Here is a 17,272-nt window from a genome sequence, read left to right as displayed (position 1 = left end):
CCCTGGACCTGCTGGCCATGCTGTTTCTTATGCAAGCCAGGATGCTGCTGGCCTTCTTGGCCGCCTGAGCACACTGCTGGCTCATATTCAGCCGACTGTCAACCACTACTCCCAGGTCCTTCTCTGCCAGGCAGCTTTCTAACCACACATCTCCCAGCCTGTAGCTCTGTTTGGGGTTGTTGTGCCCCAGGTGCAGGACCCGGCACTTGGCCTTGTTGAACCTCATACCATTGGCCTCGGCCCATTGGTCCAGCCTATCCAGATCCTCCTGCAGAGCCTTCCTACCCTCGAGCAGATCGACACACACACCTAACTTGGTGTCGTCTGCAAACTTGCTGAGGGCGCACTCAATCCCCTCGTCCAGATCATTGATGAAGATGTTAAAGAGGACTGGTCCCAGTACCAAGCCCTGGGGGACTCCACTAGTGACCTCCAACTGGATTTGAAGAACAAAGAACTGTCCAAGAGGCAAGAGCTCCCCCAGCACTGCTTACAGGTACAGGTACTAAGGACAGGGAACTGTCTATAATCAAAGGACAAAATCTCTAATTGGGAATGGGGGAAATGAAAGCATATTCAATTCAGTTCTGTCTTCTGTTGCTGTAGAGCTTTTGAGCCAGATCACCTTAGTCTAAAACTATCAAGAACAACAGCAACCAGTGATAACAACACATCACCAGCTCCATGGTATTATACACTTATTGGAGAAGATACAGTTCTTAAGAACTGCTTTGAATATGTTGCAGCAATGATTTACAATGAGTGCAAACTAACCAACAACAAAGTGTGGTTAATGAGGGCTGTATCAATCTAGTAAAGCTTCATTTAAAAGTTAACCTGATTGAACAGTTTCCAATTCCCCCATACACATACATTCAGTTGCAACATTTTCCACCTGTACACACAAATCTGGCCAACTTTTTTGAAAAATAAAACCATGCGAGGAAAATATCACTTCCCCTAGTCTTCTTGTCTACAGTAAGAAAACAGAAAAAATAACTTTACTGAACAAAGCAGAAGAAACTAAGTTGCTTACTGCCCTCCAAAGGGCCATGCTTAGGTGCACCAGCATGTGTGACTCTCATTGGTCAGAAACTGAGGAACCCCACCCACATCATGGCATAGAAGATGAACCAACAAACCTTTCATCAGAATGATATGAAGTGATAGCTGATCTGGTTACCCAGATCCAACAAGTAACTGACATTGTTGCCAGGACTAGGATCACAAAGGCAAAAGCTGATGACAGCCAGCCTGAGTAAAATACTCATTGCTACAGGATAATAAAGAAAGGGAGAAGTCACTAGCTTTAGTGATAGAGGAAAGAACGGTATCAGAGGATAACCAATAACTACACATTTTGGCACATCTTTAGAGACTAAGCCATGTAAAAAAATAAAACAAAAAAAGCTCATCCACAGGAGACTGAAGGATTTGTGAATGAAAGCAACTGCACAAGTAGCAGAAAAGTAACCTAACTGGACACTGAACAGATTTCCACAGCATATTCCCCTAATACTTTTAAGAAGAAATAAAGGGCCTTTATCAACTTAATGATGTTTGTCTTACAGGATTTAAACACACAATGATGTTAAACATCATTTAATCAACTCTACAGGTAAACAGTTCACTCAAAATACTTAGTCAAACATATAGGTAACCTACTCAATTAAAAAAAAAAGCCTAATATAATCTAAAAGTAACAACGAATGACTTTTTTTTTTTTTTTACATACACTCCAGCAGATTACTGTTGCTTTCTGACTGCTAAATTAAGACAGGAATTGAATTTTCATTTCGTATTTAATATTTTACCCCCCTACTGAAAGGGGTTTCTTACAAGCATATTGGCAATGTTACACAAAACTTTTAAATAGTATGTTTGCATGTATTTTCATATAGAAAACACCGAATTAGTTTGTTTTTTTTTTTTCCACAGTAGTTTTTAAAACACCATTTAGAGATTCAAATTCTGACTCGGTAAGGATCTGTAAAGTAGTAACAGTACTCATACCAAAAAAAAACATAACACATACCCCAACAATCCTTTTCATAGCATCCAGCTTTGCAGAATCTTTACTGCTTTCCAGCATTTGTTTTAGGTCTTCATTTCTATGGTAGAAACACAGAAGAGCATCAATTAGAAAAATAAAGAAAAAAAGTTGGAATACCATTTTTTTATATATATTCTTGCATCATTCCAGCAGCTTCAGATAAAGCACTGCTCCTTCTTGCCCATTTTTAAATTGTATTTGTTAACATTCTGGCCTAGAATAATGATGTGTTTAGTAAAGGGATCTATCCAATTCCAACAATAAATCAAACCCATGCAACTTTAATAGCTAATCCCTGGCTAGAAGGCTGAAGTCTTGAAGCAACAGCATAGTTCAGTTGGAACCAATGATTCATTCACTCCCCATCACCCCCTCCAGCACAGCAAGAGTCAGACGCAATAGCTTGAGGTTGACATGTTTGTGTTAAAATATAGTATCAATTTAATGTTAACCACTGGAAAACCCAATAGGAAGTTTCAGGGTGGTCTGAATTCCAACAAGAATCAAGAGCACAAACTTTTTTACATGTGCCTTTTCAGATTGTAAATTGCCATTCACTCCCTTCAGAATGAAAATCCTCAGATCAGCAGTATATCCATTCTACATCCCATAAGATTACGACAGCCACATTGTTAGACACACATAAATCCAAGTGCTTTTTACAGCCAAAGCAAGATTCTGGCATGAAAATATTAACTTGATAAGGATGTTCTCTCACAGATACAGCTTCTCATCACCAAGCTCTAATACAAACCCTAACCTTGTTTGGCTTTTTGAATGCAAAGAAATCACAGTCTATTAACATCGGTTAACTGCATTTATAGATGCTGAGAATTTACAGAAGTTTATTTGAAGAAATAACCTTCTGTAATTCCTAGATAGCTTGATTGGGAAAAAAAAAAAAAAAAAAAAAAAAAAAGATCATGCAGTTGCCCTAGATGAAACAGCTTCTTCAGCTTCAGCAATAGATATGACCTGTTTTAAGTACTGGCTTCACTCAACAGCTTAAGTATTTCAGCATTATATTTAAAAGAAAAAAGTGGAAGTATTTTATTTTCTTGCCTGCTTCAGCATCATTTCCCAAATATCAGTGGGAACACCTCCTATTTTCCCTGCTTGACACATAGCAATTTCCTGCTGTCAGTTATTCCTGGGAGTGTTCAAAGAACTGTCAGTCAGTCTACTACTGATGCTTTTTTTTTAATTATTTGTTTCTGTCCTTCATATTATACATCCTATCCAACTTTGTTCTGTAGTTTTGCATCCTGTTGAAGTCAGTTTATTTCGTTTATAGTTGCCCTTCCCATCCAGTGCAAGTAGTAACATCCAGTGTACCATGGATGTTGACATTAAAAGTTGAATGAAAAAAAGTTGACATGAAAAAATAGAAATACGTCAAAAAAATCCCAAGAGAAAGTAGAAAGTATGTAGACAATGATTTGACTATGAAAATCGACTAGGAAAAAAATGGAGGAAGTCACACAGGACAGGATTCAAGTACATGTTGAAAACTAGCTGGCTGAAGCTGGGAATGACTAAAGCAGACAGCATTTACAGGGTGAGTATGAGTTACTACTGCAACAAATAAAAACGACAAAAGATGAATTCAAGACATGAAGATAAAAGAAAAAGTACTTGATGAAATGTACTTAAAACTGCTTAAGAACATTTTCTAACATGTATTTCAAATAAAAATATTTTGAAGTGTTAATAGGAAAGATAAAATCAGAAATTAAAACATAAATACCTGCCAAGAATGCTTTTCTAAGACCAAAGCAGCAGGGAAAAAATAATAATAAAAGCAAGTTCTTGATGAATCCAGTTGGAAATTAGTTTCTAAGTAACTAATGATTTGTTTTAGACTAACACAAATTGTAATCTGGAATTAGCAAGTATTAGATACTTAGGGAGTAAAATACTGTTCCATATATTCATAATCATCATCATCAGCAAGCCGTTTTTCTTCTACACTTATACATGGTTTCAGTGTAACTTCGAGGTTTCCCCCTTTAAAAGCAGATTTAATAGTGCAAGAAACCTCAATTATTTTACCCAGCATTGTGGAATTTTGTTCCATCCTTTAAAGTACAGTGTTTAAAAAAAGACCACTGCACTCAACCAAACTTGCCTGCTGAGACTGAACTCTACTCAGAAAATCTTATAATCTTATTGTGTAACAGGATACCCACTCCCTTGCTGTTTTAACTTCAAGAAACAAATATCCTATGTAGATTTCAAAGGTCACTTCCCTCCAAAAACAACTCTTATCAGCAGCCTCTAACAAGAATAAAGGCAAATACATTTCAGTTTTTCATAGTATAATTTATTGTACACTTCAACAATATTTTTATCTTCTGAATAGTAAGACTTAAGGGAATTTGAATCATGTAAAAACCCTCAAAAAAAAGCTTCACAGTGTTGTTCATGTTTCTATACTCATTAGTTCATCTGAAGTGACAGTTCTTCAGTGCACAACATTAAACAAATAATGCCTTTATCACTTATATGTCTACCTACCAGAAACTCATGAAAGCACAAGCAACTGTCCCACTACATCAATACTTTTGCCTCTCCCTGCTAAAACTTTGAGGGTGATTTTAGCCTACAAAGTTACATACACATTGTAGGTAACTGACATATAAACTCTATTACCTCATCAGCAAAATCACGTTTAAAGTAGGCTAATCTGATAGTTATGGATGATACTGAGCTATTCTAAGCAGGACAGTATTCATCCCAACAACAAGAGGTGCAAATAAAAAAAAAAATAATGGAAAATACACTGCCTGTGAGCTCATTTTCCCTCCTGACAGTAAGAAGGGGTGAAACTGCTTTCTCTCATTGTGCTTCTCCCCCACTCAAGGAACAAAAAAAACAGGCATCTTACCTGTCTGACAACTGCTGCATCTAAGAATGCAATGAGGTTTCCCATAGTTATAGTTAAACATCTCTACCTCTATAATACATACCCACTGTCCTAAGAAACTGCATAATTTTTAATGCACTAGTATGTGACTTGAATTAGAAATATTATATCCATATACAACTTGAACAGTCTATGAAACATACTTACTATTTGTACATCACCTGCCAAATAAAAGGCTGCAAGCCTGTTTTTGAGTTAGTATCAACACACTAATGATCTGGTATTCAGCTACCTTTGTAATCTTTACCACCACAAAATTCTACTCCTCAATATAATGATTTGACCAGAGGTTCAAAGAGAGCAAGTTAAGTAGAAGATGATTTCTAATCTTCTTCTAAAGTTTTTACATTTTATGACTAGCCTTTAAGATCATTTGCCTTCCCACCTCAAAGCACTGTTTTTTGTTTTGTTTTTGTCTTCGCAACATTTTTGGATGTGACAGAACTATAAACATGAAAGGCTCTATGACAGATCTACAGGTTAATACTAATCTTCTAGATGCTACTCTAAGAAATAAAACAAAGTTCTTAATCTCTTTCATGATCACTTTATTCACTTACATATTAAAAAAAAAAAAATCACCCCCATATGCTAAAATAAAAGCCCAGGAACCTAAAACTCAGCATTCAAGATAGCATGCTGTTGAATTATATTAACAGCCTGGATCTTAAGCCAGAAGCTGAGCAACAGAGCAGGATGTGGAACTCAGCTATAAAGGAACCTGATGATTATTCTCCATTTTAATTGACCACCAACAGCAACTAAAGAACAACTAAAAAATTTATCATATTCTTGTCAGTGCACACTTGGTCACAAAAACTGGCCTCTCACCTAGATCAAAACTTGGATCCCAGTTTCTGCTGAACAACTCTACCCATCTCTACCAAAACAAACAAACAAAAAAATGCCAAAAAGGGCAGGCATACATACATTGTTAAGGTTTAAATCAGCTACGCCAGTGATAAATCCAGGTATCTCCCTCAGTTTCTGTCTTCCTAATAGCAACTACCATAAAGCTCTAAGTGCAATAATTATTTCATCCGCAGCAAAATACTAAACCATAACCTGCCACTGCACCTACTTATTCCGAACAATTACTATTAAGAGAACATTTAGTCACACTGTTAAGACATACTTTTATTGCATCTCCTGTTCTCTTTTAGCAACACCATAATAAAAAACACATACATTGTTATTAATTACTGCATTATTATTAATTACACAGTTACTGAAAAAAGTTAGCCACAAATGTTAAGTTTTTACTCATTAAAAGCAGAAATTTCATAAATATCAAAACCAGCAACTGAAGCCCAACTGGCAAGAAAAAAAACACCAATGATTCTTCATTTACAAAAATCTATACTCACCGAAGTTTATCAGCCTGTGTTTTTATGAAGTAAGAATTTAATTATGATTCCCCATTCCATATGTATGCCTCAATAATCTGGGATCTGTTTTATCACCTCTGAATACAGGGAAAGAACTTTAAATAAAGAACTTATGGTCAGATACAGACTCTTCATTTGCAATGAGAGCACTAGATTACTGCATAGGTAAGATATAAGAAATACCAAACAAATCCACAGCACAGAAGAAAGCAAACATCACTATTTTTGATCCCATGGAACCATCTATCACAGAATGAGAACAGAAGTTACACATGTCCCATTTAAAAAGTTTTAACAACACATTTTGTGTTTTAAGTTCTACAACTGCAACATACTTTCACCTACACATCAACCACACTGTTCTTATATTCAGTCTTTAGGAAACCTCAGTCAGATTACATATTTTCAACCACATTATACTAACATTTTTTATTTTACCTGCAGCCTCATAACAAAATGTTCCAACATGAAGTTCAAAACACTATGAATGTTACCGGGTTTGAAACACAAAATCCATACTGACAGCACAAATTAACTGTCTTTGGCACTTCTGTAGTAATGAAGTCCTATGGAAGTTTTCACACACACACACACAAATCAGCTTTTTATAGTTTACAGGAACTGCAAAATCCTTAAAATGAATTGGCTTAATCTACCTCAGACAATGGCATAAACTCTACAAATCTGAATTTAACAAAAAGAGAAATGCAAATTTATTTTGGAGCTGTATAACATGGAAGCTAAAACAGCAGCAAACACACGTTGTGATTTGAGTTTATTTTGCTGTTGATTTGGATTCTTCCTCTAGCAGGAAATTAAGAAATCCACATTTCACTGTGAGCATGTTGTTCTATACCACAAACTGTTTGAATGACATCTTGTGGTGCTATTCAGTATTGCTATCTTCTTTCATTATAACACTATTTACGTTTATTATTGTTAATTCGTAACACTACCTTAGAATTCAACTATTATTTAAAGGGAGACAATTCACGCGTCCTGTGGTTTAGAGAGAAATGATGAGATCAGATATCTCGTCTTTTAAGCCACAACTAACTTATTTTTCAATCTGAAAAGTAAGGATACTGCTCAAAAAGTGAACTTTGTAGTTTTAAAAGGCAGACAGAGACGCATGGAAAAACAGGATTAACTACAGTATCTGAGAGATACAGAGAAGAACTAGACAGGTTATAGTTAAACCACCAAGACAATTAACTCATTTAATGCTTCCTGTGCCACCATTCTCAAAGCAGTTGCAATCTGGACAGTTTTGGTACAGTCTCCTCCTTCTCAGTAAGTGAACATACAGCAAGGCATGAAGTTAACACTGGATAAAGCATCTTTCCAGCTCACTTCTGTCAAACTATGCTGCTACCTGACCTATACCTGAGCAACCCAGAGCATGAACATCTGAAAGTTGCTGCTGCCATGAACATCAATGTAAATAACCTACACTTCAAAATCTCTGACCAGACAGCAGCTAATATGACATAGTTGTTTGAAAGATCTTCTGGAGAGGACTATGATTTAATCTAAAATTACCTGTTGACACTGCAGTAGTTAAAAGACCCTACTTCACACAGTCACAAGAAAGGTTGCTTCCTGTCGTCCTTTCAGACGATCAAGCAACACCACTGTGTACAACATCTTCTGATAGTGCCAACACCCTCAACACCACAGTAGTTTCTGAAAGAGAAAAATCATCATGTGAAAAATCACCTGACCTGTTGCCACTTAAACAGCTGTGTCCATTTACAGCCTGTCTCAAACAGACAAGTGGTCAGAATATGCAGACATCTGTAAATCACTTAAAAGTATTGACAGATATAAAGGGATAAGAGAAAGAGGAGCAGTACCAGCATTCCTGAAAATGATGAGGCTTCCTTTAAAGATACCAAAAAGTTGGTGCTGTCACTGCCAGAATCTACAACAGTGTTAACATATTCATAGATATATGCTAACATTTCAGAGAAACTGCTTAAGAGCATTAAAATGTACTGCCATTCATCTTCTGCCAGAATGCCAGAAATATTTAAATGACAAAAGAATTCTGGTTTTCCCAAATTAAAACTACTAGAAAGAAGAAGGGACCAGGCAAAGACAATCCTCAGAAAAGCAGAGCTAAGAAAATTGGGATTTTTTTTGCCAACCTTACATTGTAACAACATTAAAAAAGACATTTTAATGCCATTCATAATGCAGATCATAGCAACTGTCTGTAGCAAATATATAACATAAGCATAATAAATACACAGAAGCCACAGTGAAGACCTTAAACTAGCATCTTTCTGAAAAGATAAAAAAAGCTTCAAAAGAAAATTTGACTGCATTACAGAGAATCACAGCAAATCAACAGTTCATTGCTTGCATCCTCATACGTGCCAAGTGTGTGGCAATAAGAAAACATTCACTGTGTCTCACTTTCCATCAGATCCAGCCAATTTCAGCTCAAGAAGTGCTCTGCCATATTACACTCCTGTTCACATACTGCATTTAGGTGCTGTTGTGGTACCAACTACATGGATCAGATTTTATCTTGTAGAGTCATCATTTCACCCAAACCATTCATCTTCACTGGCTTGTACATCCTACTGAAGCTGGCATATCCCCATATGAGTGGGCAGAGTGCCATCTTAACAGATGGGGGAAGAAAGCAGACTTGCCAATGAGCTACAGTATGCATCAAGTTTGAATATTAGGGCTGGACTCTCCTCCAAGAATTTCATAAATGGCAGTCTATACAAGCTTTCCATGACTGCTTGAACAGGATATGCCAAGGCAAAACTAAATCAATTTAAGACTCCAAGAACATCTCTGGCAGCTGTTGAAAGCAAGTTTTTAGCTCTGATGAATTTGGAAAAGTCTTCTGCACAGGGAATTGGGGAATGAGTATCTTAATGAAATCACCACCTTAGATCAGCTCTCAGCAAAACAAGCTTGCAAATCTCAGCAGAAAAAAATGGGTTTGCAGTCCTGCCGAGTTTCCTGATGAATAGCTCAACAGAATGCTTAAGCCAGATCTGCAGGAAAAACTCTAATAAATTACAAATGTATTTTGCTTGGCAGGAATATAGTTTAAAGATGCAAATCAGTAAAGTTGAAAACGCTTATTATAAATTTTGCCATCTGTTTCTATACTTATACAGTTCACCTGAAAGTTTTTTACATTTGATTTAGATACAGCAACAAATAATTCTATCATTGAATGCATATCATCTCCAAGAACCAAACATTACTATATTTTAATATTACAAGTAAATAACTTTCTTTTTTAAAAAGCAATTAATATACATGAGAGTCCTCCATCTTCCTGGAATTAACAGTAATAGCTGCAGCCTACCACATGAAACTACTGTGGTTTCTGTCTAGTTTTCCTTTAAAACTGAAAAGTGGTTAGACAACACGTGCCCTTACACAGAGCAATGCTAGGCAATGTAACCATAAAAACTGACCCCGTTAACTTAAGTGATCTGCATAAAAATGCATCTGGATGAGGGGGGGAGGGGGGCAGCGGGTATTGTCTTTCTGGACTCTATGAAGAGACCTGACACTCCTCTAAGATCCTCCTAGGGAAGTTGCTGAAGCATGAGCTGGATGAGCAGACAGTGCAGTGGATCAAAACCTGGTTGAACAGCTGGGCCTAGAGGGTAGTGCTCAGTGGTGCAAAGTGTGGTTGGAAGCTAGGAATGAGCAGCGTACCCCAGGGGTCAACACCGAGCCCAGTCCTGTTTAACATCTTCAGTAATGAGCTGGACAGTGGGGTGGAGTGCACCCTCAGTACATTTGTGGATGACATGAAACCAGGGGGCGTAGCTGATTCTCCAGAAGGCTGTACTGCCATCCAGAGGGACCTCAACAGGCCGGAGAGGTGGGCTGACAAGAACTCCATGAAGTTCAACAAGTGCAGAGGGCTGCCTTTAGGGAGGAACAACCCCAGGCACCGGGACAGGCTGGGGGCCACCCATCTACAGAACAGCTCTGCAGGAACACGCCTGTGCTTGCTGGTGAGCACCAAGCTGAACAGGAGCCAGCGATGTGCCCTTGCTGCTAAGAAGGCTGATGGTATTGGCTGCATTAGGCAAAGTATCGCCAGCAGGTCAAGAGAGGTGATCCTGCCCTCTTGAGTAGAGACTCAGGGCTGGTGAGGCTGCACCTGGAGTGCTGTGTCCAGTTCTGGGCCCCTGGTACAAGACAAACCTGCACAGAGTCCAGAAGGCCACCAAGATCATCAAGGGACAGAAGCACCTCTCCTATAAGGTGAGGCTGAGAGACCTGAGCCTGTTCAGCCTGGAGAAAAGGAGGTTCAGGGAGGGTCTTACTCATGTATGCAAATACCCAAAGGGGTGGAGCAAAGAGGATGGAACCAGGCTCTTTTCAGTGCTGTCCAGTGCCAGGACAAGAGGCAACAGGCACAAACTAGAATCACAGAGTGGGCAGGGTTGGAAGGGGCCTCTGCAGATCACCTAGTCCAACTCCCTTGCCGAGCAAGATCACCTAGAGCACATGGCACAGGATGGCATCCAGTCAGGTTTTGAACATCTCAGAGAAGAAGACTTCACAACCTCTCTGGGCAACCTGTGCCAGTGCTCTGTCACCCTCACACTAAGGAAGTGCCCTCTCATATTCTGCCGGAACCTCCTGTGCTTCAGTTTGTGCCCGTTGCCTCTCATCCTGTCGCTGGGCACAACTGAAAAGAGACTGGCTCCATCCTTTCTACACTCTCACGTCAGATACTTATACACACTGATGAGGTCTCCCCTGGGTCTTCTCTTTTCCAGGCTATACAGGCCCAGCTCTCTCAGCCTGTCCTCATACGTCACATGCTCCAGTCCCCTCACCATATTAGTAGCCCTCCTCTGGACTCACTCCAGTAGCTCCATGTCCCTCTTGTACTGGGGAGCCCAGAACTGGACACAGCACTCCAACAGTGGCCTCACCAGGGCTGAACAGAGGGGGTCGATCACCTCCCTTGACCTGCTGGCAACACTCTTCTGAATGCAGCCCAGGATACCATTGGCCTTCTTGGCCACAAGGACACAGTGCTGGCTCATGGTCAGCCTGCTGTCCACCAGGACTCCCAGGTCCCTCTCTGCAGAGCTGGTCTCCAGCAGGTCAGCCCCCAGCCTGTACTGGTGCTTGGGGTTATTCCTACCAAGGTGCAGGACCCTGCACTTGCCCTTGTTGAACTTCATGAGGTTCCTCTTGGCCCAACCCTCCAGCCTGTCGAGGTCCCTCTGAATTGCAGCACAGCCCTCTGGGGTATCAGCCACTCCTCCCAGCTTTGTGTAGTCAGCAAACTTGCTGAGGGTGCACTCTGTCTGTTCACCCAGTTCATTGATGAACAAGGTGAACAACACTGGACCCAGTATTGAGCCCTGGGGGACACTGCTAGCTACAGGACACCACCTAGATTCTGCACCACTAAGCACAACCCCTCCAAGCTCTGTCGTCTAGCCAATTGCCAATCCAACTCACCATACACTCTTCTACGCCACACCTCCTAAGTTTATCTACAATGATATTGTGTGAGACAGTGTCAAAAGCCTTGCTGAGGTCAAGGTAGACACATCTACTGCTCTCCCCTCGTCTACCCAGGAGGTCATTTCTTCACAGACAGTTCTCAGATCGGTTAAGCATGACTTGCCCTTGGGGAATGCAAGCTGACTACTCCTGAACACCTTCTTTTCCTCCACATGATTAGAGAGATGACCTCAATGATGAGCAGTTCCATCACCTGTCCAGGGATGGAGGCGAGGCAGACTGGCCTGTAGTTGTCTGGGTCCTCCTTCATGCCCTTTTTGAAGACTGGCATGACACTGGCTTTCTTCCAGACCTCAGGCACCTTCCCTGTTCTCCACAGCCTTTCAAAGATGATGGAGAGTGGCCCAGCAACAACATCAGCAAGCTCTCAGCACCTGTGGGTATATTCCATCGGGGTCCACGGATTTGTGGATGTAAAGTTTGCTTAAATCATCTTTGATTCCATCCTTTTCAACCAAGGGAATATCCTCCTTTCTCCAGACTTCCTCTCTTGTCTCCAGGGCCCGATTCCTGAGGGCTGATCTTGGCAGTAAAAATTGAAGCAAAAAAGACATTCGGCGTCTCTGCCTTATCTATTCTTTTGTCACCAGGGCACCCTCCCCATTCAGCAGCAGGCCAACATTTTCCCCAGTCTTCCTTTTTCTGTATTTGAAGCCATTCTTGTTGTCCTTGACATTCTTTGCCAGAACACAAGAGGTTCTCCCTGAACACCAAGAAACATTTCTGTTTTGTGCAGGTGACAAAGCACTGGCAGAGGTGGCCCAGACAGTTGTGGAGCCAGCCTCCTTGCAGTTACTCAGAAGCCATCAAGACATGGTCCTGTGTAACCTGCTCTGTGTGTCCCTGCTTGAACAGGGGTTGGACCAGATGGCCTCCCGAGGTTCTTTCCATCCTTAACCGTTCCGTGAAACAGTCTCTCCATGCTATAGATATAATTTTGAGTCTTCCACTTAGAAAGTTCTTACTTCTTTGCTTCCACTAATCCAGGGCATGGAAAAACAACCTGTGGTCCACAGATTAGATTCATCTTGTCTATATGCTTTACCTCTCAGCAATTTCCACCTACTACTGAACAGCCCTGATCTGGGCAAAGACGTGACTGCAGAACATTTCCATTATTCTGTTGGCCCACAACCTGATGCTTTTCCTTTCTAAAAAATGCAGAACGTATGAACGTAAGCACATCTGGAGCACTTATCGAGACCTGTGCCTGAAACACAACCTGTTCACAAACAGACTACCTACCAGGACACATGAATAAATTCCAAAAATGTAATTATACAAGCTCTGTAAATGGAATAACATACATGTTAGTTCATATGATCAATACAGGGGAAGGAGAGATGAAAGAAATAGGTATCTCTAGTCAGGTCTGTTGAGCACAAAAAGGTTCTAAGTTTAGACTGACTCATCTCAGGTACATAAAATCCTTTAACTATTCGGTATTGAGATATTTAAAAGAATGAGCACAAAGACAACAATTCCACCATCTGCACACAGACCCATTTCTTATTTATTGTTAATGATCCAACTAACCAAAACGTTGGTCTTGCATTTTTGTTGTTTGGTTAGTTGTCTTTTTTCAAGCAACAGATAAATATAACATCCTGTTTCGTATGTACTGTCTCTTCAGTCAGATATCAATACTCTGAGTGATGACTAGTCCCAGCCTCCTATTTGTTGTGAGACTTCTCGTTCAAGAAGTTTCCATTTAGCCATAACAAAGCAAACGAATGCCATAGCAAAGCCATAATGAAGCAAACAAGAGTTTGGTTTTGACAATCGCTTTTTTTTATATTGCACTGGATACATACAATGTATTAAATAGTTTGAAACATATTTGCACATGGCACATGCAACCTCTTGTCACTTGGCTGTGGCAAGATAACTATCTATTTTCATGATCTATTTCATCCTTACTATCTTCTCACAGTCAAAACTTCCACTTACTCAGATTCAAGATGTCTTCATGATAGAATTTCAAAGGCCCTGATATATTTTCCATATTGATATTGTGTTCCAATCAAACCACAGCACTAACATGTTGAGAAAATACTACGGTCGTTAAATGAAGATTCTATTTGTAATTAAAAATTAATGAACAAATCCGAGAACTGCTAATATTTAAAGAGTCAGCTTTAGCATAAGAGTGAAAAACGTGGGCATTTAACACCAAGGTATGCTCAGAACTTTTATATGTTAAGTACTTCAGCTGTGTACTTCTACTGAATAGACAAAAAGTTGACATTTAGGTGAAATAGTTTATATTATGTCAGCTTCAGACTTCAGATTTAAGACTACTGATATTCATTCATGCATCTTTGCGAAACTTGTCATACACCATTCTATGCTCTGCAAGACTAAAGACAGCACATCCCTATGAACAACTTTTTTTCAGAAGCATTATACTTTGGCTTGCTTTCACTTCATGGCAAAGACATGAAGACAGAAAACAAAAAAGCCTATTTTCTTTGTTCGTTTAAAGTGTTTATAATAGTGTCTTGACAGCAACGCTCTAACCATGTGACATTGTTCAGATCAACTTGCAACAGGCAAATTTGGGTCTCTGGTCAAACAGTTAGTTTAGGGACAGCCTGAGCCATATATTACATGCCCATGTCTAAGGACAAATTCTCCTTCTCCAGCAACCAAGAAGCTCACAAAGTACTGAAACATCACAATACGGAACATAGGCACATCTAAGATCAAATACAGCAGTGTTGAGTGCCACCCAAGAGAGAGCAGCAAACATGAAGAGCCCCAAGAGTAACATATATACTACTTCTGCCCTTGAAAATGCAAGACACAGACACACATCTTACATTTCTCTGTGCACACACTAGGGAGGGATCAGATCTGACCTGTTCAAAGAACACAAACCAAGACGACACCCTGTCTTCAACATGGGCTACAGGCACTGTCCTGAGAAGGTTTCCATTTCAGCTCGAGGTATAAGAAATTTTGTTTGCTTCTCAGTAAGGAGCTTGGAGCCTATTAGGAGAGCTGACTATATGTCATACATGCTATATGCTTGATAAGTGACTACTTGCTTCTCTAACAATAATCCTCACTGGAAGTTCACTGTTAGAACATTGGCTTTTTCACACCACACAGATTTCATAAACTTTCCTGCAGTGTTCATTTCTCAAAACCTCTCACACGGATTAGGAGTTTACCACACAGGTTCAAATCAGGGCAAACTTCCTGTTTCAACAAGGACTTGTTTGTCAGCTGCAAAGACTACTGAGATCAAAACCTGCTTTCTTCTCAAGCTCATTCTTCAGGGATCTTCTCTCCCCTCCTTTAAGTAAAGAAACAAGCCTGGAACATAAATTAAAAAGGCACATGCACGTATCACGAGCTACTCAGCTACTCTGGTTCTTCCATATTCAGAAAGTCATACGCAAACCCGTACACACAAAGCCTCAGGACCCCAGACCTGTATTTCTGCAACCATTGGACAGCCTCAGGTAGAATTACTTACTTTGGTTCCCACAGCTGCAGAAACATTGACAAATATACTTAACCTGCAAAACAGTCTGAAATCTAGGATGAAATTAGTTTATATATAGAATTACAGCCATGACCAAGGATCAGGACTATTCTCCTCTGCAGAAAAGTGTAAGAAGATGAATGGTTAAAAAATAAAGCACAAAGTTGTTTCCACAGAAAGGAACAACAAAAGCAGGGTGCAAGCAAGGTAAGTCAGATACAAACACAAGTCACTGAGGCATCCATGCTAGATCACTGAAAGCTATAACTGGAACAGAATGAAAAAGCAAAAGATGTAGTGGAATAGCAGAGGAGGAGAAGGATGACTTGTATGGAGAACTGAGAAGGCCTATCAGCTGCTGTCTTAAGGATACAAGCATGAGAATCACAGCAGCTTCACCTTGTTGTGATTTACTTCAGCGTGGCATAAAAATAAACACATCAGTCGAGGTTTCTAAGCACGGATGCTCTCTTTGTGCAGAGCAATCAAACTGAAGAACAGATGATTGATTTCCTAATGTACACGAGACCTTAGTTTATGGTCCTTTTTACTGGTCGCTCTAGGAATAGATTTCCAATTTGTTGTAGGATACCATTCCAGCTTGGCAAGCCTCCTGATCCTTCGCAGAGGCATTTTTTGTCACTCCAAGTCACTTTTCCTTTAAGAAGCTGAAGGGTTTCAGGGTAGGTGCACTTTAGACTGTTTCTTTTTTTTTTTTTTCCTCCTTCCCCCAGCCTATTTCCTCATTTTGACTTCTGACCAGGAGCCGGACCGTGTTAACCCCCTCCCATTTTACACCAGCCACCTCGTTACGTCCAACCACGTCCCCAGCTCCCAGACAAACTTCCGAGCGCTTCTTAAGACCCACGGGAAGGCAAAACGAAACTAGCGCCAACGCAGCTGGCTAGAAAAACTGATAAAAACCTTTTCACGAAAAAAAACCTCCACCCTCTCCCCCCTCCCCCCCCCCCCCCAGAAAAAATGCTCCACAGCCCCGGGCACACGTCAAACGCCGCCACACGAACTTCCCTCCCTCACCCCCCTCCCCTCTCCTCCCCTCCCCGCCGCCCGGGCCCGGCCCGGAAGCGCTGCCCGGGGAGGCCCGGCCGCCCCTCACCGCCCGGCCCCGCTGCCGGTCCCGCCCCGTCCCCTTCCTTACTTCTTGGTGTCGCTGCTGAAGAGCCCGAAGGCCGCGGGCACCGAAGGGGCCGTGGTGGGCGCCGCCTCGTGAGCCAGCTCGGGCGCCGCCTCGCCGGCCTGCTCGCCGTAGCTGTGCCCGTTACCGGACATGCCGCCACCGCTCGCTGCCCGCTCCGACAAACTTACCGGCGCGGCACGGCGCGGCACACACCCCCCGCCAAGCACTGGGCACGGGGCGGGACGGCCACGTGACGGGGGGGGGGGGGGGGGGGGACGACGGGCTTCGGTCCGCCCCGCCCCGCCCCGCCGCCCGGTGCTGCCGTCGCCGCGGCAACGCGGCCCGGCCGTGAGGCGGACGCGGTAACGGCTGTAACGGCCGCGCTGACCGGCCACTGGCGCGCTTGGGCGGGAAGGAGAGTAAAAAAGATGTCCAAGCACAAAAAAAAAAAGTCCAAAATTGTCCAAACACACACAAAAAAATCCAAAAGATGTCCAAACGCAAACCTAAAGAGTGCTGCTGCCCGGCCCTCTGGCCTCTGCTGGGCACAGGCCGTTCTATTTTTGTGTAGCCAAAATACTAATGTGGCCCCTACACGCAGCAAAAGCAACTCTTGTTGCTTATAGTAACCAATATTACAAATTAACCAGCTGGGTACTAATTAGTCATACACACTGACTTCGCTGCAGGTCTGCTCCCAGGTCGCTAAATATTCAACAAGTTAAAAGTTAAG

General features: G+C 41.4%; 1 protein-coding gene across 5 annotated transcripts in view; it reads right to left on the bottom strand.

Annotated features, from left to right (window-relative positions):
• The window catches only part of AP3B1 (adaptor related protein complex 3 subunit beta 1), a 157,263-nt gene extending 140,454 nt beyond the window's left edge, over positions 1-16,809 (bottom strand). For 3 of the 5 annotated variants that reach the window (XR_004746161.1, XM_035309917.1, XM_035309918.1), the window contains exons 1-2: positions 16,561-16,808; positions 2,036-2,111 (exon numbers count right to left, since the gene is read on the bottom strand). Coding sequence is in view for 3 of the 5 variants with exons in the window: in XM_035309917.1 (XP_035165808.1) it covers positions 2,036-2,111; positions 16,561-16,691 (207 nt within the window). In the remaining 2 variants the exon portion in view is untranslated. Of the gene's footprint in view, positions 1-2,035; positions 2,112-16,560 lie in introns of all 5 variants that reach the window. The other 2 variants (XR_004746162.1, XM_035309919.1) reach the window with 1 other exon arrangement.
• Between the last annotated feature and the right edge of the window lie 463 nt (positions 16,810-17,272).

This window comes from Oxyura jamaicensis, chromosome Z, assembly GCF_011077185.1.
Source record: "Oxyura jamaicensis isolate SHBP4307 breed ruddy duck chromosome Z, BPBGC_Ojam_1.0, whole genome shotgun sequence".
Taxonomy (NCBI): domain Eukaryota; kingdom Metazoa; phylum Chordata; class Aves; order Anseriformes; family Anatidae; genus Oxyura; species Oxyura jamaicensis.
This window is presented reverse-complemented; position numbering and strand designations above follow the sequence as displayed.